At 38.2% G+C, this 24,799-nt stretch overlaps 1 protein-coding gene across 12 annotated transcripts in view; it reads right to left on the bottom strand.

The window, feature by feature from the left end:
• The window catches only part of CADPS2 (calcium dependent secretion activator 2), a 449,544-nt gene that overhangs the window by 12,821 nt on the left and 411,924 nt on the right, over positions 1-24,799 (bottom strand). For all 12 annotated transcript variants that reach the window (XM_014558520.2, XM_032483595.1, XM_032483594.1 and 9 more), the window contains 3 exons: positions 24,332-24,415; positions 24,198-24,230; positions 11,606-11,713 (listed from right to left, as the gene is read on the bottom strand). In XM_014558520.2, coding sequence (XP_014414006.2) covers positions 11,606-11,713; positions 24,198-24,230; positions 24,332-24,415 — 225 coding nt within the window. The remainder of the gene's footprint in view (positions 1-11,605; positions 11,714-24,197; positions 24,231-24,331; positions 24,416-24,799) is intronic.

Here is a 24,799-nt window from a genome sequence, read left to right as displayed (position 1 = left end):
CATATTCAGTGTATTTTTAATTTTTTAACTTTATGAGGAAGTCTGCAAAGGAGAGTTCACGAGCACTATGATGTCCGTCAAGAAAGAGAAAATGTAAAAAGTGCTAACATGGGAGGTTTGGCATAGGAAGCACCTGATAAATGCTCGTCGAATGCTGAAAAATCTTTCCTATTCTTGAAGTTCAATACTTTTTTTTTCATGCTTTCTCTTAAAAAAAATGCATGAATATAATGACAAAGATATTTCCAGGTGCATTCAATCCTCTTCAATTATGAAACAGAATGAGTTACATAACAGGGTAAGTTCCACAAACTGGGGATTGTACAAAGTTCTTCTTCACCCATTACTATTTCATGGATCCAAAATTTCCTTCCTTCCAAAATGTCCTGAAAGTAATATTATTAAAGCCTATCCTGTACTACGCAAAGAGCCTTAAAATCAATACTGTCTTCATTGTTCATTATCATCAAATAGGCAAGTGCCTCTGTGAGTTTATTCTGTGGCTCTTTTCCTGGTGCTAAAAAGACTAGTGATTATAAAGTGATAATTTCAGAGAATCAGTTGTTCCCTTCTCTCCTACTTAATGACAAAAGATGGGGTGCATCCTGGTTTGGGTAATCTTTTGACTGAAATGACTAATCAGTGGTTTGGCTGAACTCAGTGGTCAACCCAGTTATAATGGCATGTGCACCAGTTTGGGGCACAGACATAGTCTATGAATGGTCTGTTTGGGCACTTGACGTGTTCATCTTATTGAATGACTCATTTTGAGTACTGTGTACAAAAGTTTGGTCAGTATTGCATTTAAATCAATAATGGAGGACCTGGATAAAAAAGAAATTCGGCTCCTGCAACTTCGATTGAATGGGACAAGTTTGAGACAAAACCTAGGTCTGAGAATGAACGATTAGCAAGTCTTTCTGCTTCAGTTTCCTTATAAAAAATGGGGAACAATCATTCTGAAGTTACCTTTCGAGATTGTTGTAGGGATGGGAGTAAACAGCCACCTTTCCATCCCTGACTCATGGTAGACTCTCACAGGAACCACCTTCAGCGAACTGAATGACTGGCTGATCTGTGAGCTGTTGGGTTTCTCTGTATCTATGGTTTTGGGGTATGCCAGTCCCTCTGTCTGGACTTTTACCCCCATGTGCAGTTCACTGGCTGGATTCACGTTGCACTTTAAGACTCAGTTCAATTGTTATTTCGCTATGAAGCCAATACTATCTCTTATTAGGTAGAATCAGATGCTCCCTTATTTTCTGTTCCTAGAACTCTGGACAGGTGTCTATAAAAATACTGCACAATGTCTGCCTCAATGTGTTGTGAGTATCCAGAAGGCAGCAACCGAATCTTCTTTCATTGATCTCTCCAGCTCTCAGCAGAACATCTGGCACACAACATGCATTACATATTTGTTGAAGCACTGAATGCTTTTAAATATTTGGAAATATAAACTGTTACAGATCTAATAGTGGCAGGGCAGCTTTTCAATAGAAAAAGGATAAAAGAATATCAGAGCCAGATGAATTGTTGGCTTGAATTACATGTTTCATTAGTAGAAAAATAATTTAACAGATGTTAAAGTTGTAGAAATCGCCAAAAAGTAAATAACTGCATTTGGCTAAAGAAATTTAACACAGGACTAAAGTAGAACTTAAAATGTCACAGTCTAATTTTGTCGTGGGTGATGAATTAAGTAAAGGAGGAAGTACTATAAACTAACATACCCCCATATCCACGTCCATATATGAGTGTCCACCTATAGACTATTACACACTAAGGCAACATCACATGCTCAGCTGTTGACGTGCTCAGCTCTTGGATCGGCCCTCCAGAGTCTGTCACACAAGCAGCGAGCTGCCTCTCCGGCATGTGCTCAGGGGTCTTGGTACTCACCCCCGGGGGGTGTCTGGGGCTGTGGGGCATATCTGGAGTACGGCTGGCAGTGCTGCCTGCGACATGCTACTAAGTGACACGTCCGGGTGCCTTCAGTGCTGGCTGGTTTGGAGAGAGGTGTTCAAAAAAGGCAGAACAACATCACTGCTGTGGCATTGTTGACTTGAGTCTGAGGGAACACGACAGCTCTCCTGGGAGTTGGTTTAAGCCTGGCTTTTGAGCCAAGAACCCATGAAGGGTAGAGAGGGAGAGTGTGCCCTGATTGCACAGTCGTGGTACTTGATATTGCAAACATACAAGAGACAGGTACAACCCTGGCATTGGCCCTAAGTTCTGGCAAGTTTCCAATTATCTACTTGAAACAGAGAGAAATAAATACATGTCAGAGATCATCACTATCATCTATTTTGAAAGGGTACCGAATTTTAGGTCTCTATAGTACATCCATTTAAAAAGACATCTATTCATGTCTGTTCAGTAGATGGAAACAAGAAACGTTTTCATGTAGAAATTAACAACTTTTTCAAATGACACATTTGGTCATCAGAATGCAAGCTCCCTTCGGGCAGGAACTTCGTTTTTTCTAACATTGCATTCCCAGCCTCTAGCAATGTGTGGCCTCTAGAAATTAAATACTGGTTGGACGAATAAGAGGGGTTTTGATTTCCTATTTTAATTAGAACCCTGCCAAGTCATTGTGACAGAGATACCCAACTATGTGGGACAAAACCAATGCCTAACCTTTGAATCCCAGCATTCACCACCATTCCTTACACATCCTAATTGAATGATGAATTGGATTTGTTTCCTAGCTCATGCATCCAAAACATCAATTGAATGAACATCAATAAACATACACATTATACGTGTAGACTATAGGCAGTAACTAGGGGGAAAGTCAACAAGAAATGTGGGGAGTACACGGAACCAAATTTACAAGGATCAGTAGAGCAAGAGCATGGGAAAGCTAAACATTAGACTGCATCAGCAGGAATAGAGCTTGAAAAGATCTTGTCCAGCCACATTCAAATACTGCATCCTACCCCTGACTCTAAACCCGAAGCATGACCGAGACCATTTTGAGAAGTTTCAAAGGACAGCCACAAAGATGATTAAAGGGCTAGAAAAGGGGCTCATGAAGAGAAGGTTAGCAAATGGGGATTATTTATCCTGCAGTAGACAAGTATGACAGGGCCCTTAATCACAGCCTTCATATACAGAAGGATTATTCCCTGGAGATGCTGGCTACCTGCTTTTTGTTCTCCACTGAGGAGAAAAGGGGAAATGAGTTTAAAAAAACAGCATGAAGAATTTAGGTGAGGTAGGAGTTAGAACTCACTTTATTTCAAACAAAACATTTTGCCCATATTAAGAGAGCAAACTGTAGATGGTCTCCTACCTAGGGCTGGGCTGAGATCGAGAAATTGAAGGCTCTCTGGAGTTCAGGTGTTTCTAAGTACCTGCGATTATTGTTCTTTTTTTAGAGTTTCCTTTAAATGAATTCAGTAAACACATGGTTTGGCCACAATGATGCTAACTTACCCCAATAGCCGCTTTTTTACATGGATTTTTTTTTTTTTTTTTTTGGTTGGACTTAGTCAGTAGTGGCACTCTGGTTGTCACTGGTGTGAATGGTACCGACCATGGAGATGGGGCTGCCAGGGGAGGTTTGCAGAGGGGGTGCCCCACAGAGGAGGAGTTCAAAAAGCCACCACAGAAAATGGCCTTAAAGACATGTGTCATTTGCTTCAGAAGTTGCTGCTGAAGAGAAGGAGAAGGGTGGCTGTCATTCCTATGAAAACATCACACTGGTCAACTGATAAGAGATGCTGGTCTCAGGAGGGGAGGGGTGGGGTGTTTCCATTAATAAGTCACAGGAAGCCAGCTGCAGTGCAGGAGTGCAAAGTCACCCAGGAAAAGCCAGGCTCTGCGCGGAGAAGTCAGAGTTTCCAGACCATCTTACACGTGAAAGCTACATGGAACCAATCCTAAATAACTTTGGAAACGTTCAACATGTGGCTTCTAACTTTTTCAACTATCTTTGATAAAATCAGTAGGGAGAACATTCTAATTTCTTCCCCGACTGTCAAATCCTTGTTACTGGCTTGCCTGAAGCAAAGCAAATGCACATTTTACACATTTGATACTGAGAAAAATTTCTCGATGAAAATGCAAGTTTCGGCAATCTTTCACCCATCAGAGATGGTTTTACTATTGCTAAGAGATTTTAGGTGATCAACAACCATTTTTTCCCCCATTCAAGCAAAAACCTCAGATCAGTTTGCATGTGAGATTTTTTTCTTTCTTTTTTTTTTTTTAATTCTGAGCACAATTGAAGGTGAGTTAAGGCTCTGGTGGAAATCTAAAGAGCATCAGCAAATCTGAGCACTGCTCAGCTTTTGAACTGCTTTTCTACTTCTCAGTTCTTTTAAATGGTTTTCTATGGCAGGAACATTTTTCTTAATTAGTCACAGCTAATTAGTGTTCTGGCATAGACAAGTAATCAGAAATGTCAGAGCTGCAAGGCTACATCTCCCTAATCCTTTGATAATAATTTAGCCTCCTGGGAGGGCCCCACGCTGCGGTAAGTAGTGACTGACAATAAGGCAAAATTAGGTGGGCAGCAGACCATTAGGATAGAAAAATAAAAAGCACTACCCAATCCTGCTGAGCACCATCAGGCAACTAACTCCACTGCCAGATGAGGTGCCTGTTTAAGCCTGTGTTGTTAATTAGCTGATTCTACCAGACCTGCCACATATGTCCAGGTGCCTCATGCAAAGATGTGTATTTCTGGGCATGGGCCAAATGACAATTGTGTTCCGTGATCACATTTCAAGAATCAAAGTAAGAAGTCCACATATTTCTTGAAGATTCTTTTGAATTATCAAAGAAATAAGATCAACAAGCTACAATCCATTTTCTGGTTGAGTTTCCTTGAAGCAATTAGGCACGCTCATCTCAAGTTTCTCAGGTTTTAATTCACCAACAGCTTAGATTCAAATAAGGGTCTTTGCCGCTCTGAGCTGCGTCTGGACTTGCCAAAGCTCTTTTGGCACACCACGTACATCAAAAGTAGCTCCTTTCATGGATTCTTACACTTACAAATGATAACTGAACATTAAAATAAGGATTATTAACGAAAATGAACGAGACAGCTGTAATCCGAGAGCAGAGGTTTTGAAGAGAAACAAACTTTGAGGGGGAAAAAAAAAACCCAGCGGAGGAGTATGCTCTGCTTGGCATTTTGTGAGGCAGACAAGACAATATACAGAACAAGTCTGACTATAATGATCATAAAAGAGGTCAAACGACTTCAGTGCCAGTTCCAGTGCTGTGGGTAACACAAAGCAGGAACATATACAATTAAAAAATGAACCATAATGTGTTAAAGCAGCTGAGTAAGACTGTTCAAATGTGGGAGATGAGAGATGCAGGTCCTATAACACAGACAAGAAACAGACAAAGTTCTTATCTACCTTTAGGACACAACAAGGCTCCAGGGCACACGGCATAACAACGAATGGAAAGAAATGATCTCAGATAGTCTTGAGTACATCCCTGAGCTTAAATCAGCCATCTTTTCTATGGATAGAAAAGGAAAAGAGTGGTTATGACAGGAGAATGATAGAAACATTTAATTTTGAGTGTTGATAGGAAAATCATGGTGGGGCATGTGGGCCAACAGTTACTGTTTGATATTTGACTTAGTTTTACATAGAGACAAAAAAGAAGAAAAAAGAAAATGCTCTCTGATGGGAATGTGTACCGATTTAGGTAGCCTATATAACAACTTGCCAGTCATTTGAAAGTGAAAGATCATTGAAAAGAAGAAAACTGCTACTTTTCAAATTGGCGTCCACATAGAAGAGAATGTACCTAAAGTATCAAGGAAGTAGAAGAAATGCAAGAAGGCAAAGAAGCCTTCATCTTAAAGGGTTCCAGCCTGCATTTCTAATAAAGAGGTTGATTACACACACAAAGAAATTCATCCAAGGGACAGGACTGAAAAAGGAGATGGTCATTTCTAAATATACCCTACCATCTAGCAGTCATTCTTACTCATGTTCTGTTGATTTCAAGTATTCTTGGGAAATCAACATGATACTAAATTTAATTTTTAAATAAGTTAAGAATAGTCATGTCAATCTTGCTGAGGATGAATAAATTCTCCAATCAAAAAGTTTAGGCCTTGGTGGGAAATACTAAACTCAAACGTTCTGAACACTTCCCCCTTTTCTTACTTGGGAGTCCAGAGACAAACAAGAGCACAGAAGTGCAAAATTACTTTTACTCTGAGAAGCATATTCACTTGCAACAGTTTCATTTTCCCCCTTTTATCTTATCATATCTTAAAATGGCTCCTGAACTCACATAGTTTAGGTCAATTTTACTTAAAATGTTTACTTTAGAGTTTCTTTACCAAAAAGAATTCTTTCCAAAGAAAGTCCTGAGAAATTAATCTTTTATAAAATACTAGTTTGATGAATATAACTGATTAACTATCATTTAAAGAATTACTTTTAATTTTACAAGACGTCACAACACTATTTAAAAAAAATCTTGAGATGAACTCCTCGACAATTAAGTATTTAATCAGTTTATAACACAAGAGAGTGTTTAATCTGCATGATTTACCAATTAAATACTGCACCCTGATGTGTCTTCAGCAACGCGAGAGCTAAAAGGAAATTGTTTGAAAAGGACTCAAGAAGGGCGATGCCCTATAAACATGCAAAGGTTTAGAGAGTTCGGTAGGTTTCATGTCTCTCCTGGACAGGAGAGTCACTTTAGTCAGCCCCTCATGGCCTCAGTATTATAATATTCTTGGACATCAGAAAATGACCGCAGAGGATGCTTTTGTGGTGATTACCACAGACGTCAGTTAAGACTCACGGAAGATCACCACTTTCCAACCCAGAGATCCAGAGCTCTCAGGGAACGCACCCCACCTCTCTCCTGACACCTGGGGCCCTATGCCGGGACTGTGTTTCCTGAAACCCAAAAGTGTGGGGAGAAGCGTCACAGTAAGCATTCAAAATGGAATTTAGAACTAGAAAATCATTCCCATATTTTTGTACTGGGATCAGAGAAGTGGTAGATGGTTTTAATTTGATGCAATTTTTTTTTTAACAGCTATGGACAATGATGTTTTAGACATTGGGGCAAGAGAGACTGCTTACAAAGCAGAACACCTTCTTTCGGTGAATCCATGACCTCTCCTACTACACAGAACTTCCTTTAGATTTCTCTTACCCAGATTAGACACTTTTTTTTTTTAACATTTAAAAAGTAAATTTAAAGTTTAGATTTTTTTTCCAATGGCTAAATTCAAAATACAATAGCAATAACTGAGTATAATTTTTCTTTTTTTAAAGTATAGTTGCTGTACAATATTCTGTATTACAGGTGTAAAATATAGTGATTCACAGCTTTTAAAGGTTATACTCCATTTATAGTTATTATAAAATACTGGCTATATTTCCCGTGTTGTACAATATAAGTTACAAGGATATATTGTACAATATGGGGGATATTTTATTAACATGTAGATTTTAAACTTAGCATGTGTACCACTGATGACCCCTTGAGAGGCAAAGACAGCCTCTGTTGAAGATACACTGGTCACTCAGAGAGACTTAGCATGAACAATATGTGTTCCAACTATTTTTCTAAATGTGCGGTTCAGAAGCATGGTGGTAGATACATAGAATGTCCAATGGCACAGCTCTGCTTCCGTACGGAATCTCGTCTCTCCTTACTGACTGGAATTGCTACTGCTTCTGGAGGGGGAAACCTTGCTTTCACTTGGCCATCACAAAAAATACTTAAGAATTGCTATCTGGGATGCAAGACTCAGCATGCAACCAACCCAGTAACTTTTGTCACCACCGCTAAAATTAAAACTAATTCAATTTGTTGGTTTCCAATCTGGAAGGGATTTCAGAAACGAGCTGGAGTTCTAGACCAACTTCTTCAGCTTAGAGGCACTACTTCTTCTGAGTCTCAAATGGGTGACATGACTTCTTGAATTGAAGCTCAGACGATTAATAGCTGAACTTTGGCTGGAACTCAGGTTTCTTTTTCGTGGTCCAGCCTTCGTCCCACAAACACTGTTTAACCATGTCAAATTTTGTAAGTCTGCAGTGTGGTAGAGACAGCACGGACTATGGAAACTAAAGAGGTACAATTTGAAAGTCCGTTTAACACTTAAAAAGTCGTTTATTTTCTCTGGGTGGGAGATTCCTTAACCTGAAAATAAGGATAAAATGGGGATAATGGCATCTAGTCTAGAAGGTTAGAAATGATATAGGTCGAGTACCTCACACGTTTCCTGGCACACGGAGGTGCCCTGGGAATGGCAATGGTGACAGCTAAAGCTATTATTAGTATTTTGATAATGTGAAAAGATTAGGGAAGTACCTTAAACAAAATTGGTTCCTTCTATTAACAGGGATCTGTCATCACACTTTTTTGAAGCCATTTCTGTTTTAAGCAGGAAATGCTTTATAAGTTTAACCACTTATGGAGTAAAGCAGAATGTCCTGATATTTATCCTAATATTAACTGTTTTGATCTTCAAATGACACTTTTAGTTTTAATATTTCAAGATTTGATGTAGAAGTCTAAGATTATCCTATTTATGGCCTTTAAGATAATTCAGATTTTAATCAGCCCACTCTTAATACACTTAACTTAAGTTGAGAAACAAAACTATTTCCCACAGAGGCTAGAACAATAACATTAGCAGTGAAGGATGCTCAGGAAGTCAGCTCATGACGTATGGCTGGGCGGGCTATGTGGACCACTGTGGGAGGTACCATTCTCCTTCGTAGGTGCATCCCCAAAACGATGGACACAAATCTAGGGCAGTGGTCATTTTTTTTCGGTCCTCAGTCACTGGTACATTTATTTAAATAGAATCTTTAGGAAATTTGCTACAAATATAAGGGACAATTAAGATGCTATAGTGATCAAAAAGTTTTGGAGGTTAGGACCACCACAAGTAATTAATTACTACTCTCAGGGAAAGCGCCAGAATTTTCAACGCCTTTTCCATACGGAGAGAATCACGCAGAAAAAGTTTTAGTAAAACACATGAGTTCTTTTTTTGAAGTGTTGGTATTGGAGGCAGGATGGATGTTTTACAGAATAATTGTTTTATATGAAAATATTGCTATGTGTGATGTTTCCAAAATGAAGCGAATTTCATCTGGGGAAAAAGCGTATCTTTCACAAGGAGTTAGGCTCTAAATTGCATCACCAGAAACTGGAAGCCTCTGTACTCTTTTCTGGGTTGGTTAAAATCACTAAGTATTGACTCGCTGTAGTGAGTGTGTGTGTGTGTGTGTGTGTGTGTGTGCACGCACGCATTTTCCTCTGCATCTGAAAGTAGGAGGCTCCATTTCCTTACTTACTCAGGAAACTAATTAGAATAGCAAAAGTTTATCATGATGCCTGAAAAAAATTGTTCTCTTCAATCTTTCATCTGTAATAGAGTAAGGTTGCTAACAGTATTTATAGGGTCATCATTTTCAACCGTTTCTTGATACCTGACAATTTTATTCTAAGCTCCAGCCAAGTGGATTTCCAATAATTATGTAACGTCTCTCAGTAATGATTTGTCGCTTAAGATACACATTCTACTTTACCTTTCAACACATGCTTGATAACCTCTCATTTACTAACTGTAATTGAGGCAAATTCAGTCTTGGTTAATTAGGGGCTCTTAGTTACCCCCTCATATAGTATACTTTTGATGACATATCAATAGAATTAGAGTCTACTTTTAATTTTTAATTATAATAATAAAAATGTGCAAGTTAAAAATATTAGAATGTTTAAGGACATTGTAACTATTTTACAAATAAGAAGTCCAGTGTCCTACTGGGGAGATGCAAAAAATGACAAAACCTTTGCAAACAGAACAATAAGGTTGCCTGTCAAGGGTTCCTTTTGGAAGCAAAGCCACAGCCACGTGTGATGCTTTGGCATGGAAAGAAAAGTATATCCTTACAGCCAGGACGATTAATCCAGCACATCATTTTAATGTTGTCCTCCCGGCATCCACTTTGGTCTTAGCGCTATTTATTATTGTTGCCCGCTCCCCACCAGAAAGTCTTCACAAGAAGTTTGGTGAATGAAGGGGCGTTGAAGTGGGGAATATCTTTATGAAGAAAGAAGTCTACCCTGTTACAAACTGACAGCAAGCTTTGTAGTCAGTAGGTTCCCAAGATAAAAAATTGAAGATGTTAGGACACACGGACACATTCACACACACCCCCCCCCCGCTATCTACGGTGGCCTATTTCCAGAATGACTCTACCATTTTTTCACCACAGAAGATGTACTTTAGCTCTACTAAGAAGAAACATATTGGGAATAACATCAACTCAACTTTCCTTTTCTGTTCAACATTTTTGAGAATCACCGCATAAGCAAAAACTAAAAATAAAAAAAAAGTGAAAGGAAAGTTGGAAGGGAAACATATGCGTGTAAATTCGGAGCAATACCAAATGGAAGCAGAAGTTGCTAATATGGTTTCAGTTTTTGTAAAAGAGCCAGCTGGATGGATGATAATTTTTCTACCCCTGCAGGGCATCAAAGCTTTTAGGAAATCATTCTTTTCACACATATTAACACTTAGCTTATTAAAACAGATGATACTTTTATTGTAAAACAGCCTGGGTAGAGGCTAGAAACATAAAGTACGAGAATGAAGGCTCATTTTGACCACCCAAACTGCCAAAAAGCAACCACGGACACGGCAGACCACGGTGGAGATGCTGACGTAGCAGGACCTTCTGTAGCTGCCACAGCTGAAGTGTTACCATGAAGGCCGTGAATTGCTGTTATGAAAACATTTGCAGTAACTTGCATAATTAAATGAAACTGCCAGAAAAGCGTTTCTAAAATGCAGAGACCATGTACAGAAAGAAATATAGTTCAAAGCGAATATTACCTTTCAGGATCAGCATTGTAGTGAATTGGGCAAAGTTCTGTCACAAGCCAAGTACCATTTCCTTCGAACTGACAATTAAATAATTACAACTGAGTGCCGACATTGTCACTGGAATGGACCGCTCTCTTAGTCTCTTTGATAGGTCCTCACTGAATGAAGCTTGCTGATCACGGCATCTAAAAATCACAGCCTCCCATGTCTAGGAGCAACCATGCCTCAGTGAAGACAGACTTTCATGATACAACTGCAATGTTCTGTTTGTTAGCAGGCATCAGTACTGGAAATCAGGATGAAAATGTGCACTAACAGTACAGTGGCAGATATTTGGCTGTATTGCTTTTTTCTTTGATTAAATGAAGAATATCATATTGACTTAAAAAAAACCAAACTTGTACAGCAGGGGCCAAATCCATTACAATGTAGTTCTGTTCAGGGACAGCTGCAAAGGCACATGATACGATGCCGCACACAACGGCAAACTGGTTATCATCTTACTTGTTAAAATTAACCTTGGAAGGATTTTGAGACTCTCATTCTAACAGTGACAGTTTTCAAGTACAAAAAGAAGCCAATTAAGGCTGCTGTCAGCAGTCAAAGAAATACAACCATCAATTGTATGAGCAGCGTAGAGGACAAAAGGATCAAAAAAGCAGAGTCTGCTTTGCAGACATACCATCAAAATGCAACTTTCCCCTTCACGGTGTATCTGTAACGCCAGCATGCTTTGCAAGGGTAGTTACTTACATCAAACAGCTTTTCTATATACATTTCCTCATTGACCTTTTCTCGAAGAATATCCTGGTTTTGCCGAACAAACATAATATAGGTGTCTGCCAGGTCCATTCCTGGTTTCTGTTGTGAAGGAAAGGCACAGGGAATAAAACAACATCAGGTCTTGATTGTGAAAACAGTATTTAAACATGACCCTAGAAAATCATTCATCATATTATTTCAAAAATTAAACTAGAAAAATATGCTTAAGACCAAATCAGCAATGGGTCCCTTCAAGTTCCATAATTAAAGTAAATACAACTTGAGGTCATAGTTATTCATCACTATTAAAGTGATTAGAAATATGTGGCTGTAAGCCAGTAGATATATATTTTTTAAATGGCTAGCTTGCAAGGTCAATATGCCAAGCAGCATAAATGAGTAAAATTTTCAAAAAATTGCCACACCAATAGTCATTTTCTAATAGCAAATACGGTTCACTTTGCATCATCTCTGGTTTATCCATAGATATTTTTTTAAAAGTTAACTTTCCTTGGGTCATCTTCCTCAACTACTATAGGTGCTCAAGGACCTTAAACTAAATGTTCTTATTAGGAAGATATTGAGCAAAAAACACTGTATGCTTTCCAAAGTGAAACGTCAATCAAAATTTTGTGGATTAGCCATTGCTTCTACTCATCCATATTTATTAATGCTGCCTATTATTTTAGAAATGCAATAAGAGTATTGATGAACTAGTCTCCTGTGAAGGGCCAAAGGTGTGGAATAGATAACTTTCCAAAGTCATCCAACATTTGATGTCTTCGAATGTTAGAGGAGATTGGGCAACGAACATGATTCCTCCTTGCTCTAGAGTCTCCATGATCAGCACCAGGAAGGAACAAAAACCTGAATGGCTCTTGAAGAGTTTCCCTTTTAAACTCATCTTTAGTTCTTTCTTGAGTTTCACATAGCGGGGCTAGATTATTCGTATAATCTACACCTGGGGTTGACCCACAATCTGTACTGAGTTATTCATTTAATTAGACTCTGGCATGAATAATGGTGAAACGATAGAACTGAGGACCAAGTAAGTCAGTCAGTCTTGCATCATTTCATAGCTACCGGATGCACTTATAACTTCCATCAACAGACTCCGTTTGCAAAAGTAAATAATACAAGGAAATCAGGTGAAAGAGGATATGGATCATTTAACTATTACTACTGCAGGAAAAACAAGATATACATCTGAGTGATGTTTCCTTAAATGAAGGTCAGACAGTTCTTATCTTTTTTTTCCCCTGAGGATTATATTTTATGTAGAATCATAAAACTGCCCATCTCTTCACCAGCACACAGTATAGACATAGGGCATATATCATTAATAAAATAAAATAAAATAAAATAAAATAAAAATTTTTGGTAACAAAGTTATTTCTGGGCAATAAAAATTACAGAAAGTTCTAACTGTTCTTATATTTAGCCTAAAGGGAAATGCATATCACATAAATTTAGGGATCCTTCCAAATATAATCTTGATATAACAAAATCTGTCATGAGTTATAATTTGAGACAACTATTTATATAAATGTCTTCACTGGTCTTTCCTTCAAGGGTGTCGATACACAATGCAGGAAATATATTCCAAACCTAATGGAGACAACTCACCAAATTCATGCCTTCACTATTTTTCTACATAATTCTCAGAAGCAATGTTTGAAAGTTGAAATAATTACAAGGGTAATCAAGAGAAACCCAGGTTATTTTCTTCTTTTGGGGCAAGGGGTGTTATATGTCAGTTTTCCCAGTGAAGAGGCAGGGTAATTTGTGCACGATTACTGACTACTATTAACAACTGAAGACAACTAGCGTATAAGATAAGGATTTCTCTCCATGACTCTCAAACTTTGTCAGAACATTGAAAACAGGGACATTCAGCAAACATCCTGGCCACACAGTGAAAATGACAGAACACTTTTCTACACAGGATTACAAGTTAGCTCAGTACCTGAATTTCAGCCAGGTGCCTGCAAACAAAATGCTGTGATACACAGAATACCAAGGCAAGTGGGCACAGCCCAGCCAGACTGAGAGCTGAGAACAGACAAATGAGAGGCTAGCCTCCTCCACCATTTCTTCCCACCCCAACCCCATCTTTATTTCTGCCTTTCAAAAGAGTATGCTTAGATGTTTAATCGAGTCAATCACTTGACACAACAGATCACTGGAAACAGAGCTATGGCCAGGAGGAATGGAGAAAAGTGACTTTCAACACTTGCCATAGACTGTAAGGTAATTTTTCTTTTTTGTTTCCTTGATCACTTTCAAGATGACATAAGACTTCATGAAACACTGTCCAGGAAGAGTTTATCTTCCACCATCTAAAACTAACAAACGCTTTAAGCCTAAAAGAAAACTCAAGGCTGTTCCCTTTGGCAGATCCAAAGGCTATAATACTGAAATCTGTATAAACTTGAGACAGTTCTACAACCATTCTAAGAAAGGAAGCATCTCTAGTTGAGGGTGTAAGAGAAAGCCCATTTAGAAGTTTATGTCAACAAATTAAGTGTTTCTGTCTTTTTCTTTTTTCTTTGTGAAATTACACTTTCTCCCCTTTGGCAAAATAAGATCCACTTGCCTAGAAAACAAAACCTACAGCTCTTAACGTTCCTCATTAGCATTATTTCTTCTTTTATCTTTGAGCTGTTTACCTATTCTTGAAACTGTGACATACGGGAACTTCACACCTAGTGAATACATTTTCATGTAGCTTGTGGCACGAGACTATAATCATTAAAAAAATATACACAAGTAAGAGTAACTGCAACAGCTGGTGACATTTACCAATTAGAATTAGAGTTCTTTAAGGCACTTTATCCTTTCTCTGGTGTATGAAGGGTAATTATCTCTGATAAATGGCTGAAAAAAAGACGTAATTTTCCTTTTAAACAGTTTCTACATGTAGTACAAATGTGTTTGGCTGGGAGATATTATCGCTGGTTCAGTGCTCCTTTGTGCAAAGACTGTGTTTTATGGCAGGAAAATTTACATACTTTGGAAGTCACTGCATCTAATTCCATTATTACAAGTTATTTTTACTAGGAAATGGAGCTTAGTTAAAAAGCAAAAAAAAAAAAAAAAAAAAAAACCCCAGAAAGAATACACTATTATGTTTTTGTTTTTTGGTCTGTAGATAAAAAGAATGCATGTGATTGCATTGACCAGATAGACTATCACTATACATTCTGGTGCACGTGGGTGTCCCCCAGCCGTAGTAAAGGAGCAGTCTGCTAAACTCCAACAACTGTAGATCTGGGTGAGTTTTTTTTAATCAAGAATATTGTGTTCTAAAGAGCTACAGTTAGAAATCTCTTCTCTCCTGGTAATTAAATTATAGTTCTTAACAAACAAGAAAATAACAATTAAAAACCACACAGCGAGCACATTACGTATGAAACACCATGAAGAGAGAGCAGGTGCCTGTGGTTCCTACTCCCCTTTAAACCTTTGAGACCCTCGGTTCACTCAGCACTAACCTCTCCATTTTGTTTGTGAGGGTGGTCATCGCTAAGTCAAAATACTTCCTAGACTACTTCTAATTTGATTCAGAAAGCAGAATTTGGCTAACAGAGTTATAGCAAAAGGACACAAACATCTAAAAATAAATCCCCTATGAGCATAAAGAAATCAGTGAATATGCAGGGGCATGAAGTCTGGGAAGGTGAGTTCCTCTGACTGGCTGTATAAGTTAACAGAATACACCAGCGAGTCAATGAGCTTAAGGAAGGGTGCAGACTCCAGCAAATTTTTTTCAAGCATTAATCACTAGTTAACTGAGTGAGATGAACATGCCGTTTTAAAAAGGGAGGGAAAAAATCTCTTGTTAATTACACGCTGCAAATGCTCTTACTTCCTGCTGCTACACCTAATCCCACAGGTGCGCGTCTTCCCTCTCCCCATTCACGGGTAGGTGGGTGCAAGGCTGCAGTCATTTTCGCAGCTACAGATTTAGATACAGAAGAAGCCGCTTAACCTCCCATGGGAGGTTAACAACACGCTATGCAAACACTGTCATGGTGCCTGTTTAACGAGGAGACAACTTTTTAAATATACTATTCCAGTCTCAAAGATTAATAGAAGCTACTGTATAATTGACTTAATTTGAAAGTGTAAGTCTCATAACCTCGGAAAGCTTGCCTTGAAGAAACAATCAAAAGTGGAACTGAGATATCCTGATTGACGATAATGTGCGTGCTTCATAAATGAAATCCTGCACCTGATCATTATTACCATTAGAAAAACAGATCTCGTAAGATTTAAAATCATAGCATGTCGTCTCAATTTGAAATTGTGATAGGAACAATTTATATTTCAACCCTGGCATTTCAGATTCAGGACTGGTCTATAACTGATTGTCAGGGAATATAGGACATAATTCTGCAAACATACAACCTATCCCAGGTACTGCTAACAATGTATATTTTCTCTTATTTAATATATTCTGTTACTTTGGCATTTAGGCAGTAATTTCTATATTTTTTATTTGAATGAAAATGTTCTTGAAGTTAAACCTCTTAAAAGCATTTGGGATAGTATAAGTTATATGTTCTCAAATACTTCAAAAACAAAAAGAAGAAAGTTTTGAGTATACCTATGATTATGTTGTAAAATATATATACTTTTTTTAATCACGTTTTCTACAAAGTAGAAAAATTGTATTCACACAGAAAAGCAAAAGGAAACAAACAGAACTAAAGCCTTCAAATTAGTTTTATTCCAACTTAAATATTCTGTAAGCCCAGGAAGAGGAATGATTCATGTAAACAATGAAAAAGCCACAAGGATATAAAATTTTCAAGATTTTCTAATAATAGTTTATCTAATTTTTTAAAAACAATGAATGGAACTCCAAACTACAATTTCAAGCAGTGAAGTGACCACAGTCACCTTTCCGGAACTTTGTTAAACGTAGCAGTATTCAAAATTCCACTAATTTATACTATTATGCATTTTGACTCCAAATTGGGAAGCAGAAAATTCTGAATTAAAGATAATGGAATCCACATTCTTTTGAAAACATCTTTCAGACTTGGAGCTTGTCACATGTATGTTTTAAGTATGTGTTTCATTCACTCTCACATTCTAAGGGAGAAGGTTCCATTACTCCAGAGTTCTTGTCCTGGTTAAGGGTCTTCTGCCTGCTCCCTGTGAGCACAGGCAGTAAAAGCAGACTCCTCCCACATGCTGTGAGAGTGTCTTATGTCGAACCTGCTATCATCGATGCTCCTGTAACTTATGCAGCCATATTGTTTTCATCCTTAAAGTTCACCAGAATGCTTCAAACTGTTTCTTCTAAGTACTGACATATTTAATGCATTAGTATGTTCAAATACTTTTGTTGAATTACTAGGGAAAACCTTCCAAGGTTAAAAGGAATACTGAATAATAGTTTAAGATATTAGCCTGAAATACTCAAGGAAAAGAGGTTGATTTTCAACTGAGAATTATGGGCTAATTGTCATCTTACTATGGTTTTCCCATTTGAGACCATGAACACCTACTATCTCTCCTGCTACTTCTGATCTATAAAAATCGTTAACAGCTCAGAGTTTAGAGGAATAGCTGCTGATACAGGAGTATCAGACAAAGAAAGTAATAATATGTGTACACACACTAGCTTTAGATCATCATTTTCATGAGTCATGATTATATGACAATGAAATTAGTAAATCTCCCGGTTCATAACACTGTTCAGTAACCTTTCTGTCATCTACCTACAGTTGCTACGATGTCAACTACAGAAACTACGCTGAAGGCTTGAAGAAGTGAAATTAAAATGCCGTGGGTATTATTTTATGTAGCTTTTACAATTTAGGTCGACTGAGACTGAGTTACTCAGTTCTAATTTGTAATCGTTCAGATTTTGTCTTCGAGGAGACCTAAGGATGCTAGGATGTCAGAGTCCAGAGGCAGTCCATGGATTTACCTTCTCTGAGAAGAACCAGACAGACAAAAAAACCAAAGGACTAAAGATGAGAGAAGCAAAGCACTGATTTAGGAAGGACAAAAGGCAACCTCCGCTGCTCCTACGAGGGGAGACTTTAATCTGGTCCTGGCGCGGATCTCTGCCTCTCCAGGTGAACATGTCCCCGTGGGCAGGTGCTCCACTCCCCGTGTTCTGCCTGCCTCTTATTCTGACGTAAAGCGCTGAGTATTCAGGTGGCCTCATTAAGTAATAAACAATACTGGAACAAAGGAAGGAGGGAAAACAGCACCTGTCCCTGGCTGGCTGGCCGTACCCTTAAAAGTCACCATTGATAGACGCAATGTGCTCGCTATTCTAAAATACGAGGAAAATAAATGAAGAGCAACCTAATATTTTTCACCCTGTGGAAAACAAATCATGTTTCTTTTGGAAAATGGTCACGTTCTGAAGCAGGGGGTGGAAACTGCAGAGGAACGCATGGGGGCAGGAAGCTTCATTCCGGGGAGAAGCAATAACAATCCCATTTACTTCAATAGTGCTTTACACGTACAAAGCACTTCCACGTTAATGTGCTCGCTGAATCCTCCCCAGAACCTAGAGAAGGAGACAGCACAGGGATGACACCAGTATCCTCGGGGCACAGGTGGGAAAACGGAAGCCCATGAGTCGGACTGCCAGTAGTGGGCAAAGGTGGGACTCGAACGGAGATCCTGGACTCCACACTGAGCCTGTACAGTACAGAACCGAACGTAAGCCACATATTAGGGGAGCTGGAAGGCTAGAGATCTTTGGCAAGTGTCACAATAAGGAGAGAACATTTGAGAGAATTAGGAATGAAGACAAGAGAAAGATAAGCCTTCTGCATCTTGCCAGGACAGACAACTGGAGTCAGGCACCAGCACCAAACAGCCAGTCGGGGGGAGCTGCCTTGTTCTTAGTCACAGTGACCCTCCTCATGTCCTCCAGCTCTCTAGCTGTGTCATCGCACTGTCCAGCAGAGATCACGTGCGACGCGTGTTGTCATGATAACAAGCTAGTTTTCAACAGGCACTGGACCCATATACACCCACCCCAAAATGGCCAATTACTTATATGACCTATAGAACAAAATCCCACCATCAGAGCTGCAAAGGGCTTTAAAATGTCCTTTTAAATATTAAATGCCATTTGGCAGTGTTTCCTACATAATGCAGAAATCCTCAGTACCACATCTGGCAAAACAGTGCCGTAACTACGACTATAGTGTATTACCCTTGTGAACAACTTTAATTTTTTAAAAAGTTTTTATTTTCTTACACTCATTTTAGTTCTGCCTCTCGCTTTTTAGTCACTGTCCCTAGTTCTATCCACTTGATAAATACAGACTGACGCTTCTTCTTCTAAATGGGAACTCCGTATATCAAACAGGACTCTCTTGTCTCAGGTTTTCCCTCCCTCAAGGGTAACATCCGATTTCCCTTTTTTCTTCCTAAGCCATTATTTCTAGATTCCCTTAACTACGCTGGCTGCTGTCTACAACAGCAGGGAAAGTAAAAAGTATACGTTATTTTTAAAAGACTATAGATGGACTCACCCACCATAACACAGATGTGAACAAGATAGTACAGAGAAGAATGATTAGTTTTAGAATCTGGACACTCGATTTATTATAATCAATAATAATGTATGATGACAATGAAAATTTATTGATCACTAATTTCATCCCAGAAATCCTGAAAAATGCTTAATTTTACAGTGCTTATATTTACAAGAAGCCTAGAAGTGGTATAATTCTATGTCCATTGTATAGATAAAGTAATTGGTGTCCACGCAGGTATATGCGTATGTTCAAACTCATCAAACTGTATGCATTAAATACGTGCAGTTTTTAATAGATCAATTACACCTCAACAAAGCTGTTAAAAAAAAAAAAAGAAACTGGTGCCCAAGGTCATACAAATATTAAATGAAGTGAGGGAGCAAGTGTTAAAATACAGGGCAAGCTGGCGCCTGACTTTGAGTTTGTCACTTCTCTGTTGTGCTGCCTCCACACGTCCGTACTACCTTGTGGTTTTGTTTTGTTTGTTTGTTTTTAGCAGTTACCTTACTATTATAATCTCACATGATTTTTCACACAACATTTTAGCACACATTGCTCTGAGCTCCGTCTTCCCTACCTTATAGGGAAGCAATATTTTTTGCGGGCGATAAGCTTTAATATACTGCTTTAACTCAACTGAATGTTTGGCTTTGGGCTAGTGTTCCCGTCTGTAAAGCTAATGTGAACATTTTCATGCTGGTCCTATATCTAATATACCAGCATTCCCTCTCTCTCTTTCTCTCTCAGGTCAAAGTTCCCTTCATCTAAGTTACTCCTGAACAGGTGAACAGACTCACCACCTCCAGGTCTTGCTTTTCTTTATATGCCTAAGGTTTTTGCCACCCTACACATTCCAAGGTTCTATAATGCGGCCATGAACTATGTAACTGCAACAGGAACTCCTCTCCGGAATAGGGTTGTTTACCCAAGAAAAAAGGCATAAAAGGAATTAAAACTTGGATATTAAGTCCTAGTCAAGTGCCCTTAATTTTTTTTTTAAATTTTAGAATAATTTTAGATTTACAGGAAAATTGTGAAGATAGCACAGACAGTTCAGGTTTACTCCCCACCGAGTTTCCCCTATTATTAACATCTTACATTAGTATGATATATTTGGTACAATTAATGAACAAATACTGATACAAAGCCTATACGTTATTCATATTTTTTTACTTTTTACCTAATACCCTTTTTATGTTCTATGATCCTATCCAGAAGATCACATTACATGCATTTAGTCATTGTGTCTCCTTAGCCTCCTCCTGCCAATTTCTAGGACTTTCCTTGTTTTTTGATGATCTTGACAGCTCTGAGTACTGGTCAGATATTCTACTGGGATGTGTCTGATGCATTTCTCATGATTAGACTGGAATTACAAGTTTCTGGAAAAAAGACCACATAGTATTTATCAAGAGTAAATGCTATCAATATAATTTATCACTGGTGATGTTGCCCTCAATTAACCGGCTGAGGTATTTATTTGTCAGCTTTCTCCCAGATAAATCAAATCTCCCGACCCTCCTTTTCACACCGTGCTCTTTGGAAGGCAGTCACTATGCACAGCATTAAGGCACGGGGAGTTATACCATCTCCTTGGAAGTAAAGCATCTACATTAATTGTTTGGAATTCTTCTCCTTGGGAGAATTCTCTTTCCCCCTGTTTATTTATTCGGTCACTTACTTACGCCAGTATGGGCTTACTTATGTCAGGTATTTTACACCTTGCGTTAGAAAATACCTAACTACCTGATTTATTTGGTTGCTCAAGTTACTGTAGCTCAGGCCCCTGGGAGCTCCTTTGGTTATCTCCTTGGTCCCTTTAACATACCCCCTACCATTGTGGGTTTTTCTTTTAAAACACTTCCTCACCTTCTGACACATATATCTGAGATGCTCCAGGCTCATCTTGTGTTTCTTGCCCCAGTCCCAGTATCAGCCATTCTTCCAAGGAATCCTGATTCATTTTGTTGGTGATTAGAGACTAAGATCTGGGTACTAGGTGTGCTTATTGCTACTGGAGTGTCATTGCTTCCAGGCTCTTCCAGCTAACCAAGGAAATATATGTGTATATACTAATTCATGCATACACATATATCTAATATCTGACAATATTTCTGTATGCAACCAGCTCAATCTATATTAAGCTAAAGACAAGTTCACATTGATGTCTCCAACTCCAGTCCATTGCCACATGGATCATTCTGGCCTCCTCCTCTTGTTTGTCTACAACTGTCTCACTCCGTGAGAAACCTGGCTCCCACCAACCACCACCCTTTGCTTAGTTGTTCAACTCCATTATAAATGTATAGTGGTTTTTGATAAGAAAAGACACGATGCTTGATCTTAGTCCAAAAGGCCGAGAAGCGATATATAGTGGTTTCTGAATTGTTAACCCGTGAGAAAAGACTTTATCAACCAGAGTACAGTGCTTACGTACAGTTCCTTTTTTCTTTGCTTTTACAGACTCCACTCATTTCAAAAGTTACTCAGATCAGCACTTTTTCTTTCATCTTTTTCAGTGACGTTATTCCACATATTTGCAATAGAGTTAGATTGTTTTATCATAGTCTCCTTTCCATCCTGGGATCCCATAATATCCTAATTGATTTTTAAAAAATTTTTCATACTTTCAGGTTCAAATTTTGTGTGATAAAGTTAGGGTTTGACAAATGCATAATGTTCTGCATCTACCATTACAGTATTACCTGCAGCAGTCTCGCTGCTCCTTGGCTTCACCTATTGAAGCCTCCCTGACCCTGAACTTACGGCAATCATTAATCTGTTTGTAATCTTTATAGCTTTGCCTTTAGTGAAATATTAGGAGAGGAGGCTTCTGCATTGAGAGGGAGTATGCATGAACCTTTTTCTGTATCCTTCAACTCTGATGTGCTATGGGGTCTGACAGATCTAGCACAGAGTCAAATTAAGAACTTCAAAAGTTCCAAGAACAGAAATAATTAGGGTGTCCCATTCCATCTGTAATTCAAAATTAAAATAAAAAACTATATTATAAAATGTGTGTTAAGAATTGCAATGACCGAAGCATTATGCTGTATATCAGAAATTAACATACTGTAAACTGACTATACTTCAGTAAAAAAAATACATATGCATATACAAAAAAAAAAAAAAGAATTCCAATGAAGTTCAGTGTGTTCCTATGATTGCTTGCCTTTTCCTTTTCCAGACAGCAAATATAAACTCTTCCCCTTAATTCTCCCTTTCTCTCTTTCGTGCCGCTCCTTTGCAGGACAACACATGCGATTCTTTCTGCTGCTTGCCCAGTACTGATTTTCTGATTCTAGGCACAAGACAAGGAGTTTGCCAAGATGGGTTTTTTTTTTTTCACTATACAAAATGCTTTTAATGCAATTTTCTCACTTCTTACATTTTGATCATAGTATTATGTAATGAATATAGATCTCCCACCATCTTTTTAAACAGCTGCATCGTAGTCCATTGTGTGATGATACCATAATGTATTTAATGAATATCCTATTTTGAATGTTAATAGGGTTTTCTAATTTTTCTTATTCTACTAATTCTGAAATGAGCCTCTGTGGACCTGTATCTTTAGACACTTGTCCTGTTAGTGCCCTAAGCTTAAATTCTGGAAATTGCCTTATTTTTTTTTTCACACCTGTTATTGTGGTATGATTCCTGTACAGTGAACTACACATATTTCAGGATGTATAATTTGATGAATTTTGATAGACATAGACACCAATGAAACCATCACCACAATCAAGATAGCTAACATTTCCATCACTCCGCCAGAGGTACAAACTTCAAATCCCCGATTTATCCCTTCCCACCCCCTTTACCACCTGGTAACCATAAGTCTATTCTCTATGTCTGTGAATCTGTTTCTGTTTTGTAGGTAAGTTCATTTGTGTCCTTTTCCCCCTTTTTTTAGATTAATCCACATATAAGCAATATCATACGGTATTTTTCTTTCTCTTTCTGGCTTACTTCACTTAGAATGACAATCTCTTGGGAACCATTTGTAAAGGGAAAAACCCAGCAACAACCTGCTCCAAAGAAACCCAAGGCAAAGGCAGGAAAGTCCACAATCTTTTCATTTAAAATGTCTATTTTTAAGAACTGTAGCAGCCATAACTCTGGGGACTATCTTGTCTGTAGTATAAAATTCAGTTGTGCTTTTAAAAAATAAGAGCCACCTGCAACTGATCCGCACAGCCTGCCAGCACCCAAACCGCTAACATTCACGACGACAACGGAGAGATGGGAGATGCTACTCAAGCACGGCCTTAATCAAACATAAGATGACTTATACTCCATCTAGTTTTACATTTTAAGTTTTTTTTTTCCCATTGAGCTCTAATTCTCTGAAAACTGATGCACATGCCACGATATATGATTAAACAGAGCACCTTAAGCTTTGATCATATCCGTGGGATAACAGAATTTAAGGCAGAAAGTAATTTGTTATGATCACCAACTTAAAAGTGCTGTGCTAACTTGCTGACTGTATTTATCATGTGAATTTTTTTCACTGTAGCTAAGTAAGTTTCATAATTTCCTCTCATGGTATCTGAACCTTTGAACAAATTTACAGGGTACGCATTATTTACCAAGAATTCTGTGAAAAAGAAAATATTAAAGTAAGTGAATATTGATTTATTTATAATGCTTTTGTATCTAGACACCTAGTTTTTTGATTTAACTGTTTCATCTTTATTGTTACTTTAAGTCCTGTAAGAGCTTTCATGGAAAGGGAAGGAGAGTGAACTTTTTAAATAAATAGTGAGAGGCATTTTCTACTCCATCCTAGAGCTGCAACTGTTCCTGTGATGAGCTGATGTGTTCCTGTGATGAGCTGATGTCCCTAAGAGTCCCCGAGTTACAACGGAAGAAGTACACTGAAATAACCTTGCCGGGTCTTGTTATGTGGGCAAGTGCTTGCTGAAAAAAATTAACTCCTCCCTGAGGGAATGACACTGGTTTAAAGATTCAAAATAAACCCATGATGAACTGTAATTACTCTTTAAAGATAAGAATGATATATAGGCTTTAAAAAGCAAGTAAAAAATACTTACTGGAACATCAACATACTTTGCAGCTGCTTTCACCTTAAGTGGAAAAGAGATAATTATGAGAATTATTTTCTTAACGATTTGACAAGTCCTGTGATAGCAGTCAAAAGACAGCAGAGGAAAACTCAGATACTCACAGTGAATGACAGAATGGATGAAAAGAAAGTGCCTTCATCGTATCTTGACAGCTTAGATAACACCCCTTCCAGCACTGAAACAAACTATAGTATAGTTTATAGTCAGTATTTAGGATATTACTGTGCACACAAACAAATAACAGGGCCAACAATTCCTAGGCCAGTTTCCCCCACGACACAAAAATCCGAAACGTTTAAACTGACAGCTGAGGGGCTGACTTGTCACGTTTACTCTCTCACTTTGAAGATGAGCTCTTAGATCCTTTTGCATTGCTGGAAACAAGATGCACATTTTTTGAGATTAAAAAAACAATGTGTAACAGGAGCATGTGAGGTAATTTAAACCATTAGTAAATCACTTTACATTCCTGAGACTGTTTCTTAAAATAATTTTCAACTCTAATGCAGATATTTTTAAGTCTTCATCACAAGAAAAAAAATTGTAACTCTGTATGGGGACAGATGATG

Source organism: Camelus ferus, chromosome 7 (genome assembly GCF_009834535.1).
Source record: "Camelus ferus isolate YT-003-E chromosome 7, BCGSAC_Cfer_1.0, whole genome shotgun sequence".
In the NCBI taxonomy this organism is placed as follows: Eukaryota; Metazoa; Chordata; class Mammalia; order Artiodactyla; family Camelidae; genus Camelus; species Camelus ferus.
This window is presented reverse-complemented; position numbering and strand designations above follow the sequence as displayed.